The sequence below is a fragment of the Squalius cephalus genome (genome assembly GCF_949319135.1).
Source record: "Squalius cephalus genome assembly, chromosome: 24".
In the NCBI taxonomy this organism is placed as follows: Eukaryota; Metazoa; Chordata; class Actinopteri; order Cypriniformes; family Leuciscidae; genus Squalius; species Squalius cephalus.
Window position 1 is genome coordinate 7,050,726 of NC_137145.1, and position 26,151 is coordinate 7,076,876.

The window sequence follows — 26,151 nt, forward strand, 5'->3', positions numbered from 1 at the left end:
GAGTCTCCTCCTGTTACGAGTTTGTTCTTCTCTCCTTACAGTCCTTTCATTTATACAGTGTCTAGATCAGCCTGACCAACCCATCTACCGCCCACTGGTGATGATGCATAATGACAAAATTATTTTCTTAATGCATTGCATATTTTTCAATGTGGATTAAAGCTAAGATGCAAGAGGTTTTGTAGTCCTTCCTTGTGCACCGCTGAATGTGTGCCCAATTACTTGATTTGTAGCCATAAATTAAAGCTATCCTCCACCAAAAAATTTACATTTCTTTCATTATTTCATGATGCCCCAGATATATATGCAGGGTTCATCAATTTTGTAAAATGCTTGATTTTAACCGTTATGTTTTCAAAGTTTAAACCAATGTTGAATTTTGAATATTGTTATTGAAAATTCTTGATATTTTTTATTCCTTAGAATAAAAAATAACCTTTGTTAAATTTCAAGTCGTGGAACATTTGTGCATCATGGTGCATCACTTATAAAACAAAAATAGGCAATAGATTAAAATATTAGTGATAGCCTTTGATTTACTGTAGTTAATGTGGTAGTGCATAGAGTTCATTTTAGAATAAGAAAGAAAATTTGTGTTTAAATTTATGTGAACCAATCCGTTTTAATTACATTCGTAGAAAAATCTATGTGTATTATGCTTAAATATAGACACCAGACATATGCTGTTTTCTGCATACAGTATATCTTCTCCTCTCACTCGCACAAAAACAGATTCAGTTTTCCTCAAAATGTATGAAAATAGACAGTGGAAAACAAACAGAATTTTATGCAAACCTGTGTAAGGCCTGTCCAATCGGTCCAACGACAGTTTCCGATAAGCGGGTGAAAGTTTAGAAGCTGCAGTTAGAAGATGGTTGCTATAGAAATAGACAAGCAATATGTCTTACTTTGTTACATTTACAAAATTGTACTTCTAAGAGTAGATTTAAATGATGGTACTTTCATTTTAACTCGAGTACATTTCTAATGAAAAAATGTACGTTTACTTTGCTACGTTGGGCGACGTTCCTATCGTTACTTTATTTTAACGCAATATTTTGTTAAATGTGTAGTTTATTCCAAGCGCGCTGTCTCTTTTTTTTCTGGACATGAGTGATGCTCAATTCACAAATTAATCGCTCTTTTGAGTCGATTCTGAAACACTGCAAAAACACTGCACAGACCACAGCCAGCTAGCATGTATTTTCTATGCCTGCATGAGAGGAAATCTTTACTTTCTTCATTCCAGATGACCATGTTATTACACAAATATTTGTGTAATACTCAGATAAGATTATGTAAAATCTGTGCGTGGCTTCTTAACTTTGTCATTTGCTTGCTTTCGTCACTTTCATTTTTATTCTTGTGCACCGATTCCCTAAACTGTACAGCCAAATAAAATGATCTCTCTCACTGACAGCTACAATGCTGATCAACACCGGAGCATTTTTACAAGTACGAGTACATGAGCTCAGTATCGGGCCCGATACTGATACAGGAACTACTTGGAACCTTCCAAGGTTTGCATTCTTGAGCCACCAGGCACTGTTGTTGTGCAAATGAACAGGCCGGAGCGCATTAAGGGTTTTCTGTTAGAATGTTGTTGTGTAAGCGGCCCCCAAGTTAATAACTAATGATCTTTGCAACGGAAGTGAATCATTCAAAACACAGCACAGTACAACACAGCTGAAAGATGCTCAACGACAGCCGACTGTCAGCTTGGTGTGCCATGTTCTTATAATATAGGGCTGTTTCAAATCAAAGGGGTCCATTGAGTTCCAAGTCAACAGTACTAACAGTACTGTCAACAGTACTAACCTTGGCAATGAAATGTTTTTTTTTCTCCCTTTCCAAACAACATTGCTACAGGTATTCATGAGACAACAATGACACATCAAATCAGAAAATTCTGCTTTTACGTCATGTTATATCAACAATTGCAGCTGTCAGCTGACATTGATGTCCAGTGAAACATAAATGTTTACTTATTGCTGCACTTAAATGTACACTGAGTTTCTGTATTACAGAATTACTGCAGCTAGTATCCACTGACTCCCTATGTATTGTTCCCATTCCGTGCCACAGTCACTGACATTTATATGAAGTCACAGCTGCTGTAGTTGCATCAGTGAACATGATCACAATACAAAGACTACAATTGGGCCTTGTACACATTTACAGAGATACTGTGATGCTTAGTTGTAATATCAGTGATAAATGGGTAAAGGTGAGTCTGGTGCAGCAGTATGTGGTTCAGCATGCGAAGAATACAGGCTACTCTACTCAATTGATTTTTAAAGAGTTTGATGCTAGCATGTTTATTATGTAATGTCGTGATACTTTAATAATCATTAAAATACATAAAACACTGTTTAAAGCAGTCTATTTTTACTACACTGAACTATGTTGTACTGATACTTTTCAGTGTTTAACGAAATATATTTTTATATTTATAATAAACATTTCTCTCACATCCTTTACATGTTGGATTTTCTTTATCTTAGCATTGGACTTTGGGATCAATTCTCCGTGAAGAATACATGTGATGCTTTCTTAAAACAGAAGAAATAGGCCTATTGGCAACCTCAGTCACCATTTATGTTCATTGCATCTTTTTTTTCTGGACAGTGAAAGTGAATGGAAAGTGAATGGCCTAACGTCAGACATTAAGGTGAATAAATAATGACAGACTTTTTATATTTAGGTGAACTATGTCTAAGTTAATGTTGATTATTCAATCGTAGGGGAGCGTGGGGACAACCTAATGCAGGGTTAAATGTAACAGACCTTTTACATAGATAGTCAGGGTCAAGCAGGTTGTGTTTCCGCTCTTTTTCTCTCGCTGCCAGAAGACTGTCTCCCGCGGATTTGTGGAAAGTTTTGATAAGATTTCTAAGAGTGTTTTGACACCATGCAAGTAAATTTTTTCATCATACGTTTTTTTCGGTTTCTGAGTCACCAAATCTAACTTTATATTACCTTAATCACTGTCTTGTTGGCTAAAAAATAGCACCAATTTGAAACAAATCAGCAACTCCTAGCAACTGTTAGCTAGGCTTAAAAATATTTTTTACAGTTTTACAGTATTTATTTTGCCACATTTAACTTTCACAAACAATTTTGGAATTTAAATGATAAAGTATGATGTTTTTCACATTTGTTAACTATGCATTGATCACTTGTTTTTTATTAAAAAGCCTGTTTTTCATGCAATAAACCCTTTAAAATGTGATTTTGAGCTCGGTTTTAATTAACGACATCAAATGATCGTGAGCGTCATCTTCTCAGCTCTCGTGCATGTGTCGTGGCGCTCTTGTGAACTCACGTCAGAGGCCCACACAGAAGAAAATGAAGAGTTGAAAATAGTCGTTATTTATTTATTTATTTTTCGCACAAAAAGTATTCTCGTAGCTTGATAAACTTAAGGTTGAGCCACTGTAGTCACTTTAACAATGGGCTATTTTAACAATGTCTTTACTAACTTTTCTGGGCCGGCAGATGAAATTACCTAACAGCCTATGAAGGAGTGATACAGCTCTCAGATTTCATCAAAAATATCTTCATTTGTGTTCCAAAGATGAATGAAAGTCTTACGGGGTTGGAACAACATGGGTGAACCAACCCTTTAAGAATGTTAACAAACAAGAGGATCGTGCAGAACCTTAGATACGAAGTTGTACACCATTTAATAATGATACTTGTCAGAAAAATGTGTTAATACAAACAGTAATTGATCACAAAACTGTAGCTAATTTCCTAAGGGGCGGTGAAATAGCCTTACAAAAGTAAGAGCTTAAACCCAACAGTAAACATTATATCAACACTAATGTTGGCTAGCAGGCGAGCGGAGCAAAGCTTAAAAAGCTATAATTGGAACTCTTAATAGAAAATGCAGCTACAAATGATAAGACATACATACTTACAAGTTTATTGTCCACATACAACAGATTGTCCTGACAAAGTGGGAATTGCTTTGTTTCAGGAGAAGCTTTTGTGCGTTGCCTGCATTGTACTGGTTCTGGAAGTTCTCCGTAAAATGTGCAGCACACAGATAAACATTGGGGTTATAATGTTCAAGAACAGCGTTTACAATAATTTTTAACAGTGTAAAAAAAACTGTGTATCTTTGACATAGCGACAACACTGTATTCCCTAACACAGCTAAACCAGGCTTTGTCCCACTTTTTCACGTATTCCGTGGGTGGAGATTATTTGAATTAGTAACATTATTGTGACTTCATATGATCTGTAAAAAAATGCATTGTAGTCTAAACAAGTAGCTTGTTATAGTTCTTGGAAAGGGGATTCTGTTAAATAAATATCTCCCTTTGGAGTGACTTTGAGCTTTGTAACATTGCAGATCTTTTTTATGCACAAACAGCAACATTACAAACTAACTAAAGTGAAAAAGAATAATAGGACCTCTTCAAGTTTTGTTTCACTGCTCAGTATGTCAGTGTTCTTTTAGATGTGGATATAGCATCGTGCAAAAGCAATGTTTTTAGTCGCATGTCTTTATTTTTGGCTCTAGTGCACAGTAATTTGACTACCAAGATTGGAATTATTAAAAGAAAATAATTATGTCATTGCATCATCAGTGGGCGGTAGATGGGTTGGGTAATCTGATCCAGAAACTGTATAAATGAAAGGACAGTAAGGAGAGCAGAACAAACTCCTAACAGGAGGAGACTCACTCATGGCCTTTGAGACAGAGGATCATGAGACTCAATACTGCTTTCCTGCCATCAACTCATCATGTATCAAGGGAAAACGCTCCACACATGAATACAATTTCATGTATGTGTTTTTTGCATTGCTGTCAGCATGGACTGTGTTTCTGAACCTGCTGGTGATCATCTCCATCTCTCACTTCAAGCAGCTTCACACTTCAACAAACCTGATTATTCTCTCTCTGGCTGTGGCCGACATGCTTGTTGGACTTATTGTTATGCCTGTGGATGCCATAAAGCTGATTGAGACGTGTTGGTACTTGGGAGACACTTTTTGTGATCTGTTTATGATAATCATGGGATTGCTTATCTCAACATCTATTTGTAATTTAGTTTTAATTGCTGTTGATCGTTATGTGGCTGTGTGTCACCCTTTACAGTACCCACAGAAAATCACCACAACTAAAACTTTAATAAGCATCTGTCTCTGCTGGTTTTTCTCCTCTACCTACAATATTGGATATTTAATTAGTGGCAGATATTTAGAAAATTCCCAAAGACCAGATGTGTGCTATGGAATGTGCTATTTAGCAACAAGTTTTTCATGGATATCCACAGACCTGTTCTTTTCATTTGTGCTACCTTGTACCCTTATTATAGTTTTATATTTAAGGATATTTTGTGTTGCACATCAGCAAGTGAAAGTTATAAACTCTCTGATTAAGGGTGGTAAATGTGTAATGGAAGGTTCAGTGAGGAGAAAATCTGAGAGTAAAGCTGCTCTGACATTAGGAATCATTGTGACAGTTTATCTGCTGTGCTATATCCCTTATATATTGTCTGTAACAGGAACTACAGTAATCTCTTCTGCCACTATGACATTTCTAATATGGACTTTGTATGTTAACTCAAGTTTCAATCCTCTTATATATGCTTTATTTTACCGCTGGTTTAAAATATCAGTTAAACACATCTTAACTCTTAAAATATTGGAACCATCTTCATCTCTCATGGACATTTTAAAAATGTAATGGGGGTTGATTTTATTATTATTTTTCCCCCACTGATAAAGCACAAACTCTAATGCTAACATGTAGTTTTTAAGACTTGGGTTGAGTCTTAAATTGGATGCGGACACATTCATTAACAGAAGAAATAAATATTTATGTTTAGATATGTATAGATATGTGTAGATTGTGAACGATTAAAATGTTTCCACAATCTGTCTTTACAGAGACATAGTAGGCTACTGTGCTGCAGTGCACATGCTATGTTTTTTTTTTTTTTTTTTTTTTTAGTGTGTTTTTTACTATCTATCATGTTACGCTACACTATTAGACTTTTCAAAGGTTTTTTAAAGGTTAATTAAGATTTACAGTACCGAACCGTATTTCAGTTTTACAGTACATGGTACTGTAATTGTGTAATACAGTGCATTACTGTAAAAACGAAGCTAATCAGTACACTACTGTAATTATTTTTGTATTTGTACTAAATATAAATTAGATTTCATAATTTTGATATATGAATAATTTTATTTTTATCCAACATAAGTACTACTGACATACAAACCAATTAGACAAAGTTATCACAAAATACCATTTTTTTTATTTAAAACATTACATATATAAATTACAAAATAAACAGTCTGCCAATGCTGGAAATGATGTGTGAAATTTTTACACATTAATGGGTGAGTTTAGGGATAACGTTTTTTGTGTTAATTTTAACTCATTCATTGTATTAATGATTTTAACAAAGTAAATATGTCAGAAAGGTTAGCACAAAGATGTGTGAACGTGTTAAATTAACACATTATGTGCTGTCCTTCACTGCACGCATTGTTAAAAACATACATAAAATCATAAACAAAACGTTTGCATTCAACAAAATTAATGTAGAGTCATTGGTTGTTTAGCTTATACAAGTATTATAATAAAATATCAACCATTACGTTCATAAAACTGCAGAATATAAATACATTTTTAAGCAGTCAAGGAAATGTCCAACACAGCACAAAAAACAGTTATTTTCACAATACATGACACATAACCCCACCTTAGAAATAATTTCACTTATTTACAAAAATTTGTTGGTGCTCAAGAAACATTTCTTATTATTATAAATGTCTGACTGTCTACTCCTCCATCTTTTCTACAGCATAGGAGTAAAAGTCATCATCAAAATAATCTTTAAAAAGCCAACACAATGTTTTTGTCCACCTTTGAGAATAAATTAACTTCTCCAAAGATTGGTTCCTGTTCAGAACTTGATTGACAACATCAGAATGTTCCCTGGTCTGTATGCGTGTCCACAAACACAAATGTACTCAGTCCTTCAGAGGAGATCCCGGTTTCAACACTATATAAAACACACACACAGAGAGAGAGAGAGAGAGAGAGAGAGAGAGAGATTTATTATTATTTTCACAAAAACTTAAGAATATATATTTGTAAACAGCTTTTGTCAATAAGTAGCATACAAAAGAACTAAATTAAATTATGCCAGATTAAATTTGAATACTTACAAATCCTAAATTGTGCCCAAAAATGCTGAGATCCATAGACAAAGACCGAAATCGATGATTTTAGCCCATTTCAGCTTGTCTGCAGTGAAGTGGTACCTGTTTGAGACAAATACACAGTAAGACACATGCAAGAAATCACTGTGTGATGATCGTTCTCCTTCCTACAGTAGTTAACCCACCTGAACGCTGATATTAGGACCTTCCTGGTCAGGTGGGACTGCAACGGTAGAGAGTCTTCTGCCAAATAAAATATCAAAATAATGCAAAAATATAAACTTAAGTTGTTTAGAATGCTAGATTTGGTATGAATTAATTAGAGTTTTACTGCAGTGCTTACCTGGATACATTTAATCTGGTGAGACTGAACAAAGAAAATGGTCCATCTTCTGACTGGTTCATTTGCTGTGTACTAATAAATATAAAGTTAGACATGATGCAAAGGTCACTTATTTGATATAAAGTTAGCCAATTTTATAGAGATTTTATAAGATATTGTAAGCTACCTAGTCTGCACCAGTGGCTCCAAAGCACTTTTCACATATTGCTAATCATTTCAGCAAACTTATGTCAAAATTTATCACAAATGGCCTACCTCCGGAATCTTGCTAGAAGTCACTGGCGTGAATTGGCACTTTGTTGCAGTTGCCTTTAAACACATATAAAAATGGAAGTAAATATTAAATTTCATTAAAAAAAAACTATAATATGTTATAGTTTGCAAAATAATGCTAAAACTATAAAGGTTCTCATCAGTAGGCCACTACAACCAAAACAGAATTTCACATTAGTTAATTTATTGTTAATGTAAACTAAGCAAGGGCGTAGGTTTGATTTTGAAATTGGTGGGGACGGGGACATCCCCTGAAGCTGAGCTGCATCTGTCATTAAAGGGACAGTTCACCCAAAAATGAATATTCTGTCATCATTTACTCTCCCTCAAGTTGTTTTAAACCTGTATGAATTTCTTTCTTCTTCTGAACACAAAAGAAGATATTTTGAAGAATGTCGGTAACCAGACAGTTGATGGACCCCATTGACTTCCATAGTAGAAAAAAACCCTCAATACTGGTTACCGACATTCTTCAAAATATCTTCTTTTGTGTTCTGCAGAAGAAAGAAATGCATACAGATTTGAAACAACTTGAGGGAGAGTAAATGATGACAGAATTTTCATTTAAAAGTGAACTTACAGCAATTAACTGTTGGCATATTTGTTTCACATCAATAATGTCCAGTTTGTCCTGTTGGACATGGCACACAGCAATACTTGTGCCATTGTTCTGAGCCATGTTTTCAGTGTCCTAAGAGCACTGACACTTCTTTCAGCCTCAGCTGATGAGACTGGGATGACAAGGGTTTCAACTTCATCAAACATTCCTCTCATTTAAACAAGACCAAGCAATGTTGTGTTTTTATGTTTTATGGGGACTTTTTACAGACATAATGATTTTATACTGTACAAACGGTATATTATATCCCCCTACACTAACCCTGCCTATCACAGAAAACTTTCTGCATTTTCACACTTTCAGCTGTTTTCCAAAAATAAATAAATCCCTACAAGGACAAGTATTCTGGATATTGCCATCTTTGTGGTGACATTTTGTCCCTATAATGTAGTGTTACCAGGGGCGTAGAATTTAGTAGGGACGCTAGGGACGTGTCCCTACCAATATCCAGTGACACTGATATGTCCCTATCAATAATTTCGATCAAAACTTAAAATATAAATATATAACCACTGTTGTCCGGTTGCGTCTTGTGGTTTTTATGTATTAGCCTTATTTTATTTATTTTATCAGGAAACATCTTATTTAGATTAAAATCTCTTACAAGAGCGTTCTGAGAAAAATGCGCAATTCATGGTACACAAATGGTTAATATATCTGAGTCCCGCCTGCTTTACACACATCGCTAAACTGATTGGCTTTGTTTTTTCTATCTAACTTGTGAGTGGCTCTTGTGTAAAGCGGCAATGCTCCTCCGAAGGAAACCTAGATGCGGTAAGCTAGGGAGAAATCAACAGTTCTGTGCACAAAAATGCGGGACAAATCAGTTTTTACTACTGTATTACAATCGCTTATTCGCGGGATAAGTGGCGAACAAAATTCTGTCATCATTTACTCTCCCTCAAGTTGTTTCAAACCTGTATGCATTTCTTTCTTCTGCTGAACACAAAAGTTAGTTTGACAATCGTTAGAGAGAGAGAGAGAGAGAGAGAGAGAGAGAGAGAGAGAGAGAGAGAGAGAGAGAGAGAGAGAGAGAGAGAGAGAGAGAGAGAGAGAGAGAGAGATTGTGTATGCTTACAGTGTGTGTGTGTAACACTCATGGGCGTCAGTTTGGTTTGAAATGTGCTGGGGACAGAGACGCATTCGGAAGTGCATTTTCAGAAGTGCTGGGTACAATGACGCATTCATTTTTTTCTCTCTTTCGCGCAGGTTATGTTTTGAAAGACGATGTCCTGTAGCTCAGGCACGGCCCCACTTTTCAACAGGCCCACCCAAAACTTAAAAAAAAAAAAAAAAACTTTTACTATTCTAATTTTGTCAATAATTATAAAAAAATCGCCAATAAGCTCATAATTTGTGCTAAAATAGTGTTTAGTTTTAAAAACCATTTTAAAAAGCTGGTTATATTTTGATGTTTCTGCGCAAGTTCAGCAGACAGTGAGGTTCGGGTTTGTTCCGATCAGAGCTCGTGAGTGGAGAGCGCATTTCTGAATATTCCTCTCCGCTCGTTCATTCCGCAGGGTCGCTCGCTCAACCCAGATGTCCTGTTGCCTGGTTCGAAAATATGTGGAATAAGGGCTGCTTCCGACTAAAAGTTTTTTTCCTAGTCGACTAGTAGTTGTTCATTTAAGTCATTCGTGGACAAATCGGCCCTTTATATTAATTTAATTACTTATATAGCCTACAGGATAATGAGCTTACGTAATATAGCCGCACTCAAGCGCACGACCGCACGCATAAAGCTTGCCACAAAGAACCGGTAAAAGTAATGATTATGAATGCGTCTAAATGTGTCTAAATACGCTGTGAATGTGAATGTGCATTATACGCTGAGTTTCGGTTCATTTATGAGACAAACTCCAGTTCACTTCATGCGCCTCCATGTCGTGATTCTGCTATATTTACTTCTTATTTATTAAATCCAGGCAATTGGTTAATGAAACATTGATTAAAATTAAGATATAATTAATACAAAACGAAATTCACTTTAAAGAAAGGCAGCTGTTCTGTTTGAGATCTCTGTGAAAGTTTTAAAGCAGTCTTTTAGTGCCGCTTTCAGAGCGCTCACGTCCGTAACCGTGAACTGACACGTTGTTTTTTTCCCTCATAAATGCGAACACATAAAATAAAATAAAATGAATATTATAATGTTTTTTTGTTGGGTCAGACGATTACCAAATTTCTCTCTCATATTGCTCCTCACAACCACTGAAAACGGTCAAAATATGGACGGAAGTTAAAAGTGGTGGGTACAAAATGACTCATGACGAAATCTGGTGGGTACGCGTCCCCCCCCCGGTGATCCTCATCTCCAGATGGCTACTTATACTCACCGTGTGCGTTTTGTGTTTGTCAGATCGTTGTTTGTGGATGTTCCCCATTCAGTTCCTGTTCTTCCTCGTCTCCTCGTGTCTCCAGCCTGAGTTCTGTTTGGATTGTTCGTCGATGCAGTTTTGTCTTCACGTCGCGTCTTCACTGGGATTTCACCTCACTCATCTGACCGTGCTTCACCGAGTTGCCCACGCAAGCCTGCGTTGCCAACGCAACCTGAGCTCTCCCTGAGGATCGTGAGACTGCCTGCATTGACTGTGTCTGTTCCCGTTTTCTTCCTACACGTTCTGAGTCTGGTTTCTATTTGATTCAATAAAGAACCAGTTTTATTGCTATTGTCTCCTCGGTTACTTGCCGTCACACTATGTCCATGTCCAAGTGTCTGCTATCAGACCCGTTGAAGTGCAGTTTCAGTTCATGTGTGCTATGTGTGTTAACCCTATATAGCCCACCCTACATACAGTTAGGGTGATATTACATGACTTAAAATGTGATATTGTCCGCACACCTCTTGCGTTTCATTTGGTCACACCACAATGTGTCACTGTGGCCTCAAAGCTTCAGAACTGCCACTCTGAGCTCGATTGCTGATGTCTGAGGTAAAACACGTCCCCCTCATTAGCATACGGACAAAGAAATGTATAAATAAATAAATGTAGAAATAAATAAATGTGGAAATAAATAAATGTGGAAATAAATAAATGTAGAAATAAATAAATGTAGACATAAAAACATAAATAAATGTGGAAATAAATAAAAGTGGAAATAAATAAATGTATAAATGTATAAATAAAAAAATAAATATATGTGTGAAAAAATACAATTATACATAAATAAGGAAATAAAAGTATAAATACTCATTTATTTGTACTTTTTTACATTTCTTTGTATATTTATTTATGTATTTATTTATGTATTTTTGCTTTTTTTACATTTCTTCGTATATTTATTTATGTATTTATTTATTTATAATAAAGTCAGCTTTGGCATTCCATAGAGCTGGTAAGTCCCGCCCATCCGTAAAACCCCGCTGGACCTCTAGGTTGAAAAATCGTCAATGCAAGTGAATGGGAGAAAATAATTATTTTCTGGTCCCGTTTGAATTTTGCCATGAATGTGAACATAATTTGTCTGTGAATTTTTTATATAACTTTTCATGTTACAAGTTTGACAGTATATGGTATGATTCTTTGGCTAGCAGTTGTGGAAAAGACATAACGAGAAAGACTACATGTCGCCTATGTGACGTCACCCCATAAAGTTGACTTACCCGTGGTTTTCGCCAACCTCAATGATTTTGTCCTCTCCCTGAAAGAAGGCGGTGAAGTGCACCAAAGACACAGCCATGTTTAGCGGGATCCGTGAGCTAGTGTCCGTGTGCTAGTGGTGTTGACGTTTCAAACGCGTCGAAAGCAGCGAGGAGTTGTAGTCCACAAAGTGCTCACACACAAAGTCTACCCGTATCAAACTTCTACACGCTAAATTGTAGCATTCTTTACACGAAAAGTTATATAAAAAATTCACAGACAACATATGTTCACATTCATGGCAAAATTCAAACGGGACCAGAAAATAATTATTTTCTCCCATTCACTTGCATTGACGATTTTTCAACCTAGAGGTCCAGTGGGGTTTTACGGATGGGCGGGACTTACCAGCTCTATAGTTCATTAGCTATCAGATAAGCCAGTCATTTGCGAACTCTGATCCAACTGGAGCAGTCAAATATCACTCAAAGAGAAGGAGGGACCATCCCTCATACTGCACGCTGGCTGGCTAATGCTGCCTGGAAAACCCCCTTGCATGCCTCGATTCGCTCAAATCAGCTGTCACTCAAAAGTTCAGGGGTCAGCGGCCATTTTGACATAAAAAAATCGGTAATATTTACATGTGAGGTGTAGTTTCATCACAGAATGCGTCAAAGTTGTGACAGCTCTGTCGGCTAACTTGAAATGCTACTACTACATTCCATGGATTGATATATAAATGTGTTATGGACTAAATACTTCGCTGAATTGGATTGTATGGACCCTTTACAGTGTAACTAAACCATTGTTGTTGGAATGTAATGGATCAGTGAACTAACAGGAGGCTTTATAGCAGGTCCGGATTTATGGGTGGGCCTGGGTGGGTGGGCCACCCAGATTGACCGGTGGCCCACCCAGTCAGATTAATAAAAACTATTAAATTAAAGATTTTTCATTTTAATAATAATAATAATAAATTAATAAATAATTTAATTTTAATAGTAAAAATAATAACTATTAATAATAACTATTAAATAATAAAAATAGGACATTTATGTACAGTAGCTACGAAAAATAGCTACAAAAGAAAAATATTATGTCGGCATATCACGTGTCAGTCCAGTGATGCTATCACGCAACACCGCGTTAGCTCCGAAACTTTCGGACCGAAAGCAACAAACAGGATCCAAACGCGCCTGAGATCATGCTGACTGGACGCCTGAACAACTTTGCACTTCTGTCTTTTAAAAGAGAACTTATGACATAATCAACGTTTTCAACTCAAAGCCCAGGAGACTCCATGTATGTATGTACCTGCAGCCCGGAGACCTGCAGGTGGGAGGAGCTTACGCCGCAAGTGGGAGGAGCTTATGCCGCAAGTAGGAGGGATTTCAGAAATGTGCAAGTAGGAGGAGTTTACGCCGCAAGTGGGAGGAGCTTATGCGGAAATCCCTAAGCTGTCATTGCCGAGGACGGCGGTGAATGAGTATGGCAGGAAGTAGCGACAGTAATGAAAATAAACAATAAAATATTACATTCCTCATCATGGTCTGATTTCTTACAACTTTGTTATTATTGTGTGTGTCCAATACCACTCACTGTCAATGACGAAGTCACGTCTTTACACCTTTTACCATACTTAAAGTGATGGTGTTTTAAATTCATCAGGCTGTAGGCCTTATTCAAGCATATTTCTGAATATTAGATATATATTCTACAATTCTACAGTATCAAGTAAATGAACATATTAAAATGTGATGCAATTGGACTCAGTGAAGTGAATGTTTAAATACATGAAAAACATTTGGCTAATGTAAAAAAACAAAAACAAAGTTACCATCCATCTTTACTGCATAATTTTTTTAAATAGCAGACTAATGTTCTTCTGAACGTGTTACACATACATTACATTTAAATCTCAGGGTGGATAAATAATTTTTTTCAATGAATAAAATCATGTACAAGTCACTCAGAATTGATTGCAAAAGTGTTTATTTTATTTTATTATTTTTAGTCTTTTTTTTGTTATTTGTAAGGACACTACATCAGCTCATTAGAACTGATCTGCATGCAGTGAAAACTGCAAAATCCAGGGTGGAAGGTTTCTGAATAAATGCCCTGGAGCTCGCCTCGCTTTCCCTTCCCAGCATAACCTGGTGGATACACAAGAAGCACAATAAGAACTAGGGTTTATAGTTGACATTGAACATTTACAAATATTAAGAATAATTTCTCAGCTCTGTAGGTCCATGCCATGCAAATGAATGGTGTCCAGAACGTTTAAACTCCAAGGGATGACATAAGTAAATTAGATTTTTAGTTTTCCTTTAGACTAACTAGTTTATTCATCACCAATTTACACAAAACGTACCAGGTGTGCAGCATTTGTACTCAAACCCACACTCCAAACTAGTGGAGATTGAGTATATCCTCCAGAAGAGCTGTTTGTAGTGAGACAACTTATTTTTCCAGCATGCAACACCTGAGGTGAAAAAAAAATATGAACATAACATTTAACATTATCAATGATGTTCTTGTTATGCATTTTATTTTTTAATGTCAATATTTACTTTCTAGCCATAAGAAGCACAATAACATGCGTTTCACATTTATTTCACTGATTGTTATGAGTAATACATTTTATAAAATAATTATGATATTAAAACAAATGTTTCAATTACATTACATTACATTGTGGATTACGCAGAAAAAAGCATAACTACAATGAAAACAAGTTTTAAAAGAATTGCATGCATTGTACAATTAAGTTAGGAGTTGTATTCTAATATCAAATCCATTTACAAAACGTTTAAGACATTTACAATTTGAAAATCAATGCAGTCCTTAAAACGTACAAAAATTACACTGCCACAATACCTTATTATGGTCTTCAGAATCCATAATCTGGAGAGCAAATTGTAGAAATGGAATGCAGAAAAGATCTTGTCATGCACGTTACAGATTTTGTAATTTGTGTGCTACTACAAAAACTACAGAAATTTATTTGGATACACTTTACCCTTATTCTTTTTTTAATACATCAAGACTAAAAACAGTGTACAAACGCCATTATGAAATGGTCTTTTTCAGAACTTATACTGCTTTTTCACAAAACTAAAAACTGTACAACAAGCTTACCCCTTCATCTCAACGGCACGCTGACATGTGAAAGCGGTTTTCTTCTTTGTTTTCTGATGGATCGCAACAAAACTTACACATTACCGCCACCAACTGTGGAGCATAAACCAATAGCTACTACAACACAGGTGATACTAAATAAACCAATCAAAATCCTCTGGAAGTTTGTACAGCCCACTTGCGGCTAAAGCTCCACCCACTTGCTGCTAACCCACCCATTTGCAGCTGGCTCCGACCTCCGTTTATACCCTACTCGGAGACTCCGCCTGGTTTAGAGCTCAGGTAGCGCTGTGTTTTTTTTTCTCATCAAAACCGATTATGTTCATCAGTGGTTGTATATCAATCAGGTACACGTTTGTGTGCATTATGTTTTGTGATTTCACCAGACCGAATAGAGAGTATCCGCAACGGATTGAAGCGCGCGTCCGAGTAAAGACAGTTTCTTCCGTTTTGTTGTTGTTTATATTGTTGCAGGTGGTCTGACAAAGACACCGTGTGTTGATTGTAGCCTAAAATGGTTTACATCGTTCGAATCACAAGAATCTTAGCTTTCCAAAGATATGTAACATGTTTAAAACATTTTTTGGAGTTTTGTCTTTCAAGAAGTTAATCCTGTTAAACATCCATTTGGCCCGCGGGCGGGACGTCGGAACTTTATCTACGCCACCAACTCCCCAACCCCACCCCTGCCCCTTATACATCCAGAATACCTATTGCACGCCTATGGACAAATTAGCAAATCACTATAAAATGTCACTGATTGACATAAAATAAAAAAATAATATATATTTTTGGTGCTAATAGCTTTATATTATACAATTTATTTTATCAAGGATAGGTTTGGGGTCAATTTGACACTCCCATTGATAGTCTCAGGATGCCTCACTGTTGGCACGACACTGGACTCATGGTGGCGTTCACCTGTTCTTCTCTGGACAATCGATTTCCCAGATGTTCCAAACAGTCATAAGTATGCTTCATCAGATACAATAACTTTGCACCAGTCTTCTGCTGTCCAATTCTTGTACTTCCTGCAGAATTTCAGTCACTCTCTGATGTTTTTATTGGAGAGAAGTGGCTTCTTTGCTGCCCTTCTTGACACCAGGACTTTGTCCAAAAGTCTTGGCCTCGCTGTGTGTGCAGATGCACTTACAGCCACCTGCTGCCAATATTGAGCAGTTCTGCACTGATGGTGACACAATTCCCTAGCTGATTCCTCAGGAGGAGAAGTTACTGGCACTTGCTGGACTCTCTGGGACGTCCTAAAGCCTTCTTCACTGCAGCCAAACCTCTATTCTTGAAGCTCTTGATGATCTGGTAAATGGTTCTTTCAGGTGCAAAATTCTTTGCAGTTATTTCCTTACATGTGAGACCATTTTGATGCAAAGACGATGGCTGCACATCTTTCTTTGGAGGAAACCATTGCTAACAGAAGAACACAATAATTGGAAGCATTTCTTCCTTCCTCTTATAGCAATCATGTGCTGATGATATGGGGTGCGTTCTCCGATTACGTTGTCTCTTAGCGCGCTACGAAGACTCAAAAGGTACACCTTAACTACAGGTATACCTTTCCTACGTGTGTTCTCCGACTATACCTTAGGATGTTGCTTAAGTTAAACCTTCTTAAGTTCGACCTTAGCAGGCGCTGTCCATGGTGGAGGCGCTGAATAGGTTGATATCGATGCCTCGATGATCGATTGTGCGCTCTTTCCTTCACAGCGGTATAGGTAAAGTATTGAGAAAACAATGTTCTTTATAAAGAAGCGTTTTAGAAATAGTACAAACTGCATTTATTGGGGCTCATTGAAATATGTACATGCAGAAATAAATATGAGTATGTGTTTATAATTTAGCAAGTGTGCAATCCCAAACCCTCACGGCCATAAGTGTGTTAATGTTCTCCGCAACGTATGCTGATTATCCACCAGCCATGTAGTTGACATACACTAACTGGCTCCGCGGACGGCGCCATCTTTGATTTAAAACAAGTACTCGCTGTCTCGCTGCCATAGCTATAAAGTTTGTGCAACTCATCTTTCTTTATATAGACTCCTAAGCCTTTTCTGTCAAATGGTTCGCCAGCTGATGTGCCTTAGGATTAAAAAAAGCTAACAACCATTAGTGTATGGAAACTTTATTAATGAAAACACTTCCATACACAGGGTGTAGGCTATAACAACTTAAGTATTTTATGTGTAAAATTTTAAAGTAAAGTAAAAATGTAATTTTAATACTAAATCAGATTTTATATTAAATGTTCATATAAAAATTTCTATGTGTAATTAAACTGCGATGTAAAAAAGCTTTTTGCGTAGTGGTGGCCACTAGCGGTATGAACCGTCAGCAGCGATAAGGTATAGCTAAGAGCGCTCCAGACCAACCTTACGAACGTATGACTTACAGAAGGTATACTTAACTAAGAAGGTTTCAGAAACCACGTATTAACGATAAGGTACTTCTTAACAGAGCCGGACAGTAACGGAGTACATTTACTTGAGTACAGTACTTAAGTACAATTTTGAGGGATCTGTACTTTACTCGAGTATCATTTTTGGGGAGTACTCATGACTTTACTCAAGTACATTTGAGAGGCAAATATTGTACTCTTTACTCCGCTACATTTCTATCCATAACCGTGAGTACCCGTTACTTCTTCTAAAAAAAAAATAAATTAAAAAAAAGGAAAAAAGAAAAAGCGAGCGACAGTGCGCGAGAGAGACGCGCGCGACCGGCTCTCTCTCTCTCTCTGCTCGTTCTTTCAGTTAAACATGCGCCCTGTCACAAGCGGCAGTTCATCTACTTTACTCACCGATCAAATAAGACTTTGGCGGGACAAAAATTCACTTTGGCGGGCGCTAAAACAAGTTCAATGCAGGAAAATTCATGCGTGAATTTAACTGAGTAGTACATGACCATGCACTCGCACAAATGCCACCACATACAATTTGAACTCGCACATTCTCAATAAAATGGTCGCATATTTGGTCGCAGTCTGGAACCCTGTGATTTGATTGATGAAAAAAAGAGAAACTCACATGTACACACAATTGTTAGCTGAATTTTCTTTTCTGATATTACACATTAATGTAAGCTGAGCATTTGCGTTGATGTTTTTGAGTATGCGGTGTGTTTAACACAGTCGGGTTCAAATGTGGGTGCAAAAAATCCATTAAAACTCTAGCAGAGGTTTGTCAGAGCGTTGCCATTGTGCTATTGCCTTGTGGGCAAGTGAAAATGTTAAATAAAGCAGCATGGTAAAAAGATGAAAATGACTTGATTTTACTTTCAATTTCTTTACATTCTCCAAGGTATTAACTAGGGGTGGAACGGTACATGTATTCGTATTGAACCGAATCGGTACGGGCGTCACGGTTCGGTACATGAATTTACACGGAGAATACGGTATAAAAATAAATAAAACTCGCGTGCAAATTAATTAATGTAATGCGGAACTACTGTTAGATACGCGGGTTCTTTAGGGACACCTAATCTGTAGCCCCGCCTTAAGCTAGGTTTGTTTATACCTTCTTATACTGTCTATGGTTTATACTTTCGCCTGCCTCCGCAGCGCGAGCCTCCGCTGACCGTGCGCGCGCCTCCCCAAATGGACGAGGCATTTATACTTCGCGCTCGCCGGTGTATATTCTTTGAAACGACAGGGTGCGACAGGGTGTAATTGTCCTCTAAACCATCAGGAATCAGCGGTTTGAAGTAAGGTAGGCTACACTCGTGAATGTTTATTTTAGTAAAACAACACTTTAGTACACCAAAACCACACAGCAAAATAATCGTGTAAAGCAGTAAACCAGATTATTCCTTGTGACATTAGAAAAAAAAAATGGATATGAGAACGTAACCTACAACTAAATTAACGTTATCTTACATAATTTCTAAACATTTTTATTTAGTTTTGTGAACCTTTTTATAAAACACCCTCGCGCTCGTGCGTCCGCACATAAATAAGAGATGCTTTATTTTCAGTTTTATAGCTGATTGTCTTATTTTGTTTACATCTTACTTTACACACTTCAGGGCAGGCTGTTGCAGCTAGCTCAGGGGAGAGACTGTATGACACTAGGTGGTACAGCCTGAGACATGCACAATAAAAAAAAAATTGCCTTCTGCATTTTTGTTTTGCTTTTCCCTCCATTGTACCGAACTCGTACCGAACCGTGATGTCTGAACTGAGGTATGAACCGAACCGTGACTTCTGTGTACCGTTCCACCCCTAGTATTAACATTAACATTTTTCATAACTCCATGTAGGACGTTTCTGTACATAAATGTAAGCTCTATGGCAGTAGTAATGCAATATTTAGAAAATGTACTCTTGTACTCTTGGTACTCAAGTACTTTTAAAAACAAGTACTTCAGTACTTTTACTTAAGTAGACATCTGACTGTAGTACTTTTACTTGTACTTGAGTAAAATTTAGCAAGGGGTATCTGTACTTTTACTCAAGTAATGAAGCTGTGTACTCTGTCCGCCTCTGCTTCTTAAGGTACAACTTAAGAACGACGTAGCGTTAAGGTAGTTTCGGAGAACGCACCCCAGATTAGTTAAATTATGTTAGCTGGTCATTTGGTGCCAAGGACAAAAACAGTGAAATTTGGGGTTTTGTGATAAAACTTTTTGCAAATACAGTATGTAAAATGCCTCTGATCACTCTGCACAATAATCTAGAAAAATGTGAATCAACATCATAACAACTGAAGCAGAAAAATTTTCAAATTTTGCCACAGCTGTACCCTGTCATTCAAGTGGAAAGTGGGACCATAATAATGTTCCAATTTTGGAAGGTAATTTATCTGCTAGACAACATGAAGGTCAACACTAGGAGTCTCATGCTCATTTGAGGAGGATGCCTTATAATCAGGGTCCTCTTCAACATTATCGTCTATCTCAGACACATTCTCCTTTGTCACTGTCACTTTCAAAGAACTGTGACAAAATCTAATTGACAGAAAACCTTTGCGTAGAGGTAATTTTCAATTGAGAAAGAGCATAAAGAGAAATGGTTTATAAGGCTTCTGTGGACTCTTATATATATTTGTGATTGTATATATTATGATTCCCCCCTCCAATATCGTGTGAACTATCAGTGGTTCTCGCAATACTTCAGGTAGGCCTATATGGTAATGTTAGGTTAGGGCCCTAAAGCAGAGGGAAGTTTTTTGAAGATCAGGCCAGGGCAGAGACGACGGAGGGAGGAGAGAAAAAAAAGATTAAAAAAAAAAAGAATAATAAAAAATACTTATATGTTACATCATCAGTGGGCAGTAGATGGGTGGGCTGTCTGATTCAGACTATATAAATGAAAGGACAGTAAGGAGAGCAGAACAAACTCCTAACAGGAGGAAACTCACTCATGGCCAATGAGACAGAGGATCATGAGACTCAATACTGCTTTCCTGCCATCAACTCATCATGTATCAAGGGAATGCGCTCTAAATATGAATACAATATCATGTATGTGTTTGTATCATTGCTATCAGCATGGACTGTGTTTCTGAACCTGCTGGTGATCATCTCCATCTCTCACTTCAAGAAGCTTCACACTCCAACAAACCTGATTATTCTCTCTCTGGCTGTGGCCGACCTGCTTATGGGACTTGTCATGCCCATAGATGCCACCAGACTGATTGAGACGTGTTGGTACTTTGGAGACAGTTTCTGTAAACTGTTTATGATAATCCTTGGATTGGTCTTCTCAGCATCTATCAGTAATTTAGTATTAATTGCTGTTGATCGTTATGTGGCTGTGTGTCACCCTTTACAGTACCCACAGAAAATAACCACAACTAAAACCTTAATAAGCATCTGTCTGAGCTGGGTTTGTTTTTCAACTTATAATGCTACAATTGTAATTAATAATGGATTTTTAGACACTTCAGTCAGAACAGACATGTGTTATGGAGAGTGTTCTGTTATGATGGGTTTTGCCTGGGGAGTCATTGATCTGTTCATGTCTTTTATTTTTCCTTGTACCTTCATCATAACTATATATTTGAGGATTTTTTATGTTGCAAATCAGCAAGTAAAAGTTATAAACTCTCTGATTAAGGGTGGTAAATGTGTAACTGAAGGATCAGTGAGGAGGAAATCTGAGAGTAAAGCTGCTCTGACATTAGGAATCATTGTGACAGTTTATCTGCTTTGCTTTATTCCATACTATATCTGTTCTATATCAGTAATCTCTTCCACAACCATAAATCTATTGACATGGGTTGTGTACACAAACTCAGGTCTGAATCCTCTGGTCTATGCTTTATTTTATCCCTGGTTTAAAAAGACAGTTAAACACATCCTAACTCTGAAAATATTTCAGCCAGCATCCTCTCTGGTTGATATTTTTACAGAGCATCAATATTAATTAAACTGGTAAAGCTGTCCCTTATAAAGGATATGATTATCTTTGTATGATTTATATTTGTAATTTACACTACATGTATCGTAGTATGTAGCTTATTTCAGAGAGTAAGTTTGATGCATTTGATGTTCAATTTTAATAATTAAACTTATTTCCACACACATTGAAATTAAGTGACACAATGTTAATAAATCTTATTAAATTAGCTTATTAAATAAACTGAGCAAGCAGCATAAATCCTCAATGTACTGGAATAAATGGTAAAGGGAGATATTATGCGCTTTATGCTTTATGCACTTGCATCAGTCATGTTGCATCTGTGTTATTAAAGATCAAAAACATAATGACAAAAAAAAGGACAGTAAACTAAACTCAGTAAAAAAGTGATGTCCTCTAACTTTCAGAAAATGTCTTAATGTATAAATATTGGTATGAACAAGACATAAAGTTTCACAGACATTTGACGAACAGAAATGAAACAATATCTGGTGTAGCCAGAAGCTGCTTTAAGGACCACAGAGCATCTCATCCTCATGGACTGCAGCAAACTGGCCAGTTCTTGCTGTGAGATGTTACCCCACTCTTCCACCAAGGCTCTCAAAGTTCTCAAACATGGTTCCAGGATTAGAAATCACAGTTTGTGTGTGTGTGTGTGTGTGTGTGTGTGTGTGTCCTGATAAACCCAAACGCCCCCACAAAGATAGTAATATCAGAAATGTTTGACCTTGTGGAGATATTTTTTTATGATCCCCATGAAGAAAACATGTTATAAATTATGCTAAATAATGTTTTTTGAAAATGTAAAAAGGGGATATAGTTTGTACAATATAAAAATCATGACGTTTACCCTAGTTAAAAAAGTATACTTTATTGTATTTGAAATATATTCCCTTTCTCAACAATACATTGCAAATATACTAACAAAAATTGTACTATCTTTATATTAAAAGTATATTAGCATCATGCTTTTACAAATTTTCACTATACAACTTTTAACACTGTACTTTAGTATATTTTCTAAAAATATTTTTTAAAAGTGTATTTATTTGCACTTTATTAAAAATATATTTTAGGTATTTTAACTGTGTGCTGGAAATTATCATTGTAACAATGCATTGAAAGTATACTTTCAAAATACATTATAGTTAGTATTTTGTACAAAGTATAGCTAAGTTTTATTTGTCTAATAATGTACATTTGTTATTGAAGACAAAGTATGCAATTTATAGTATTTGGAATAAGCCAAAGGTATTAATGAGACTATACTTTTTACTCAAATATATCACACCTCGTGGGCAAGTGCGCCGACATGTTCTGCGAGAGACCTGAGTTTGAGTCTCGGCTTGTGGAACTTTCTTCTGATTCTCTCTCTCACTCTCTCTCTCTCTCTCTCTCTCTCTCTCTCTCTCTCTCTCTCTCTCTCTCTCTCTCTGGTATGTCCCCATAAAACATCGACACCCAACATGTGTGGTGCGTGTGTATATACAGTATTCATTCATTTACACACACACACACACACACACACACACTTATACATCTATCTTTATGAGGACATTCATTGACACAATGCAATCTCTAGCCGCTTACCCTAACCTTACCCATCACAACTAAGTGCCTAACCCCAACCCTTACCCTAAACCTACCCTTAACCTAATTATAACCTTATCCCTAAAACCAAGTCTTGACCCTCAAATAGGCCTTTAAAGGGGTCTCAGAAAGTGAGGACCGGCCAAAATGTCCTCACTTTACTGTCTTTGTCCTCACTCTAATGGTCTAAAACTCAAACTGCTCCTCACAAAGATAGTTCTCTTACGAGAGGTCTCTCGTACTGCGTTGAAAACGCTAGGGGAAAAACTCTTTTTCACGAAATACTGAAGCAAAAAATTATTAATTAAGAAATAATGTAAAGCGCATTGCAGCAGCACACAGCCATGGGCGAGACGGCTCGCTCGCTCATTGGCTGCTCTGCGGCAACTGCATAAGCCTATCGAGCGAGGCCTGCGGTGACGTCAGGCCAATGAGGGCGCTTCGCGCCCTCCTTGCCACTTCCCGCCGAAACGGGCGTGGCTTAGTCCTATAAAGGGAGCTCGAAAAGGCTGATTCACTGATTTTTCATCTCTTCAGCGAAGCTCACGCATCGTTGGATCACGAGAAGAAGCAACGCGTCGTCTGAGAAGCACTTCAGCGGGACGAGTCACTTACAGAAGCTGCTGGCCGACGCCGCCTTCGACTGCCGTTCCTGCTGCGCTTTCCGGCGCCCATATCCTTTTCTGTTTATCCTTCTGTGTGTGTGTGTGTTCGCCCTGCGACACACACTCGTAAAAGAGCTCGCGTCTTTTTCAAGATGCCTTCTAAATGCGGCTCGTGCCGAGCCCCACTCAGCGAGGGAGACCGTCATGTCATCTGTCAGGAGACCTGCCTGGGTGAAGACCATGCAGCGCTCGCGCTCGCTGACGGCGGCTGCCCTCACTGCGAGCTTATGCCTATGGTGACTCTGAGGACTCGCCTGGCAGTTTTCTCCGAGCCTGTATTTCCCGCTGCACTGCCGCGCCGTAAAAAGCGCCGCTCTCAGCGGGTCCCGGAACCTTCTCCAGCCCGACTAAGCTCGCCGGTTCGCCCGCCTGCTTCACCGGCTTCGCCTGGATCACTTCCTGATGCTCAGCGACCGCTGTCTGCCACCGCCTCGGTAGAGGAAGTTGATTCTAAAGCCGCGTCGGGGGAGGATGACACGTGCTCTCTGTTAGCCTCGGGCAGCGAAGACTGGGCGAGCTCTGTGGATCTCGCGCTTCCTGCTCGTACACCTAACAGAAGAGCTAACATCGAGAAGGAGCTGATGCGCGTACTCTCGCTGGCCGCGGCGAGCCTCGGCCTCGAGTGGTCCGCACCGGAGCCCCCTTCTCGGACTCGACTGGATGGTAGCTTTCTCCCTGGTGAGCGCACTTCTCCGGAATCCAAGCCCGCCCCCTTTCTTCCTGAGCTTCATGAAGAAGTTGCGAAGGCTTGGAGCGCTCCCTTTTCAGCACGAACACGTTCGTCTGTATCACCAGCATTCGCTACTCTAGACGATGCTAAAAACAGATGCTACCATTCTCTTCCGCCGGTGGAACAGGCGATAGCGACCCATCTTTGCCCGCCCTCTGCTGGACGGCGGACGAAACCGGTGTTGCCATCCAAAGCCTGCCGCATGACGTCGACGCTGCTCGCGCGAATCTTTTCCGCTGCTGGGCAGGCTGCGTCTGCACTACACACCATGGCTACGCTGCAGATCTTCCAGGGAGATCTCCTCCGCAAGCTGGACGAGATGGGACCTGATGCAATCTGCCTCTCGGACTTAAGAAGCGCTTCGGATCACTCTCTCCGCGCTACTAAGTCCGCTGCACAGGCCATGGGACGGTGCATGGCTTCCGCCACTGTAGCTGAGAGACACCTGTGGCTGACGCTCTCGGATATGGCTGAGTCTGAGCGCACAGCGTTCCTCGACGCCCCGCTGTCTTCTGCTGGCCTCTTCGGATCCTCTGTCAACGAGTTCGTAGAGAGATTCGCCGAGGTCCAGAAAGCGTCTCAAGCCTTCAAGCACTTCCTTCCGAAGCGCTCTAGCTCTTCAGCGAGTCGTGCTAAACCGGCCCCACGGAGCTCTCAGCCACAGCCTCCTCCTCCTGCTGCTTCATCGCAACACCGACAACAACGCAGCTCGAGGCCCCGCTCTCGCTCTACCAACCGCCGCCCCGCTCCGCGTGGGCCGCGGCCGAGGATTGCGGTGAAACCGGAAGCCCCGAAAACATCCTATCATGCCTAGGAAAGCGCCGGTGTGTGAGTCCCGCTGCGGCCGGACTCTCACCCAAGCGCGCAGCTGTTTCAGTTCCAGGAATTGCGACTGTCGCAGCGTCTTCTGCAACGCGCAAAGCCCGTACAGTTGCCCGCTTGCCTGCACACAAAAGCCGTTTTTACGGCTACCCAGATAAATCCTGTAAAGAGTGTATTTTCTGGTATCCCGGCCACGGCCGATGGTGCTATAAATGTAGTGCTGATGCCCACTGCCCAGTGCCCATCCCTACACACAAGCACAGCCCTTCACACAGGGCGCGCGCCCATAAAATCGACTCAGGTCGATCGCGCAAACGACATAGTAAATGTGCCCACTTCCCAGTGCCCACAAACACTATGTCACACATGTCACAGGGTTTCTGTAAAAACAAAACCTGTGCGCGCTCGCTCTGCCCAGGCAGACAGCGCGTCCAAAGCAGTAAAGGTGCCCGCTTCCCCGCGCCCACACTTACTCACAGACACCATGAGTCCTTTGGGACCCGCTCAGCCCTCCCTCACTCGGTTAAGCACCGTAGTCGGGTTGAGGACGAGCGTTCTGCCCGCTGTGATCAGCGCGCTCCCCGCCTTGAATGTCACAGGCATTGCGCCTATGTTACAGCACACCGAAGCACCTCTGTCGCCCGACGAACAGAGCGCGCTTCGCATCCAACCTTTAGCCATCCATGCGAACGCATGGGCAGCGCTTCCAGGGGTTTCGGAATGGGTGCTAGACATTATAAAGAGAGGCTACTCGCTACAGTTTTATCGACGTCTTCGCCGCTCCACAGCGCGCGTCGAGACTACGGTGAATTCAGAAGTAGCACACCTACTT

At 39.0% G+C, this 26,151-nt stretch overlaps 1 protein-coding gene and 1 long non-coding RNA gene across 3 annotated transcripts; one reads left to right on the forward strand and one right to left on the reverse strand.

Moving 5' to 3' along the window:
* Positions 1-4,696: 4,696 nt before the first annotated feature.
* On the forward strand, positions 4,697-21,518 carry LOC307152081 (trace amine-associated receptor 13c-like; the record flags this gene model as incomplete). The annotated part of the gene is made up of 2 exons (XM_079860473.1): positions 4,697-4,831; positions 20,649-21,518. 2 exons carry the CDS (start codon positions 4,697-4,699, stop codon positions 21,516-21,518), a joined length of 1,005 nt encoding a protein of 334 aa, XP_079716599.1.
* Positions 14,032-15,401, reverse strand: LOC307152838. 2 transcript variants are annotated; one of them, XR_013820063.1, is made up of 4 exons: positions 15,143-15,401; positions 14,882-14,908; positions 14,376-14,486; positions 14,032-14,157 (listed from the first exon to the last, which is right to left on the reverse strand). It is a non-coding gene; the product is annotated as an uncharacterized lncRNA (long non-coding RNA). The 2 variants fall into 2 exon arrangements; XR_013820064.1 differs by lacking the exon at positions 14,882-14,908 and having other exon boundaries at positions 14,034-14,157; positions 15,143-15,400.
* Positions 21,519-26,151: the final 4,633 nt, after the last annotated feature.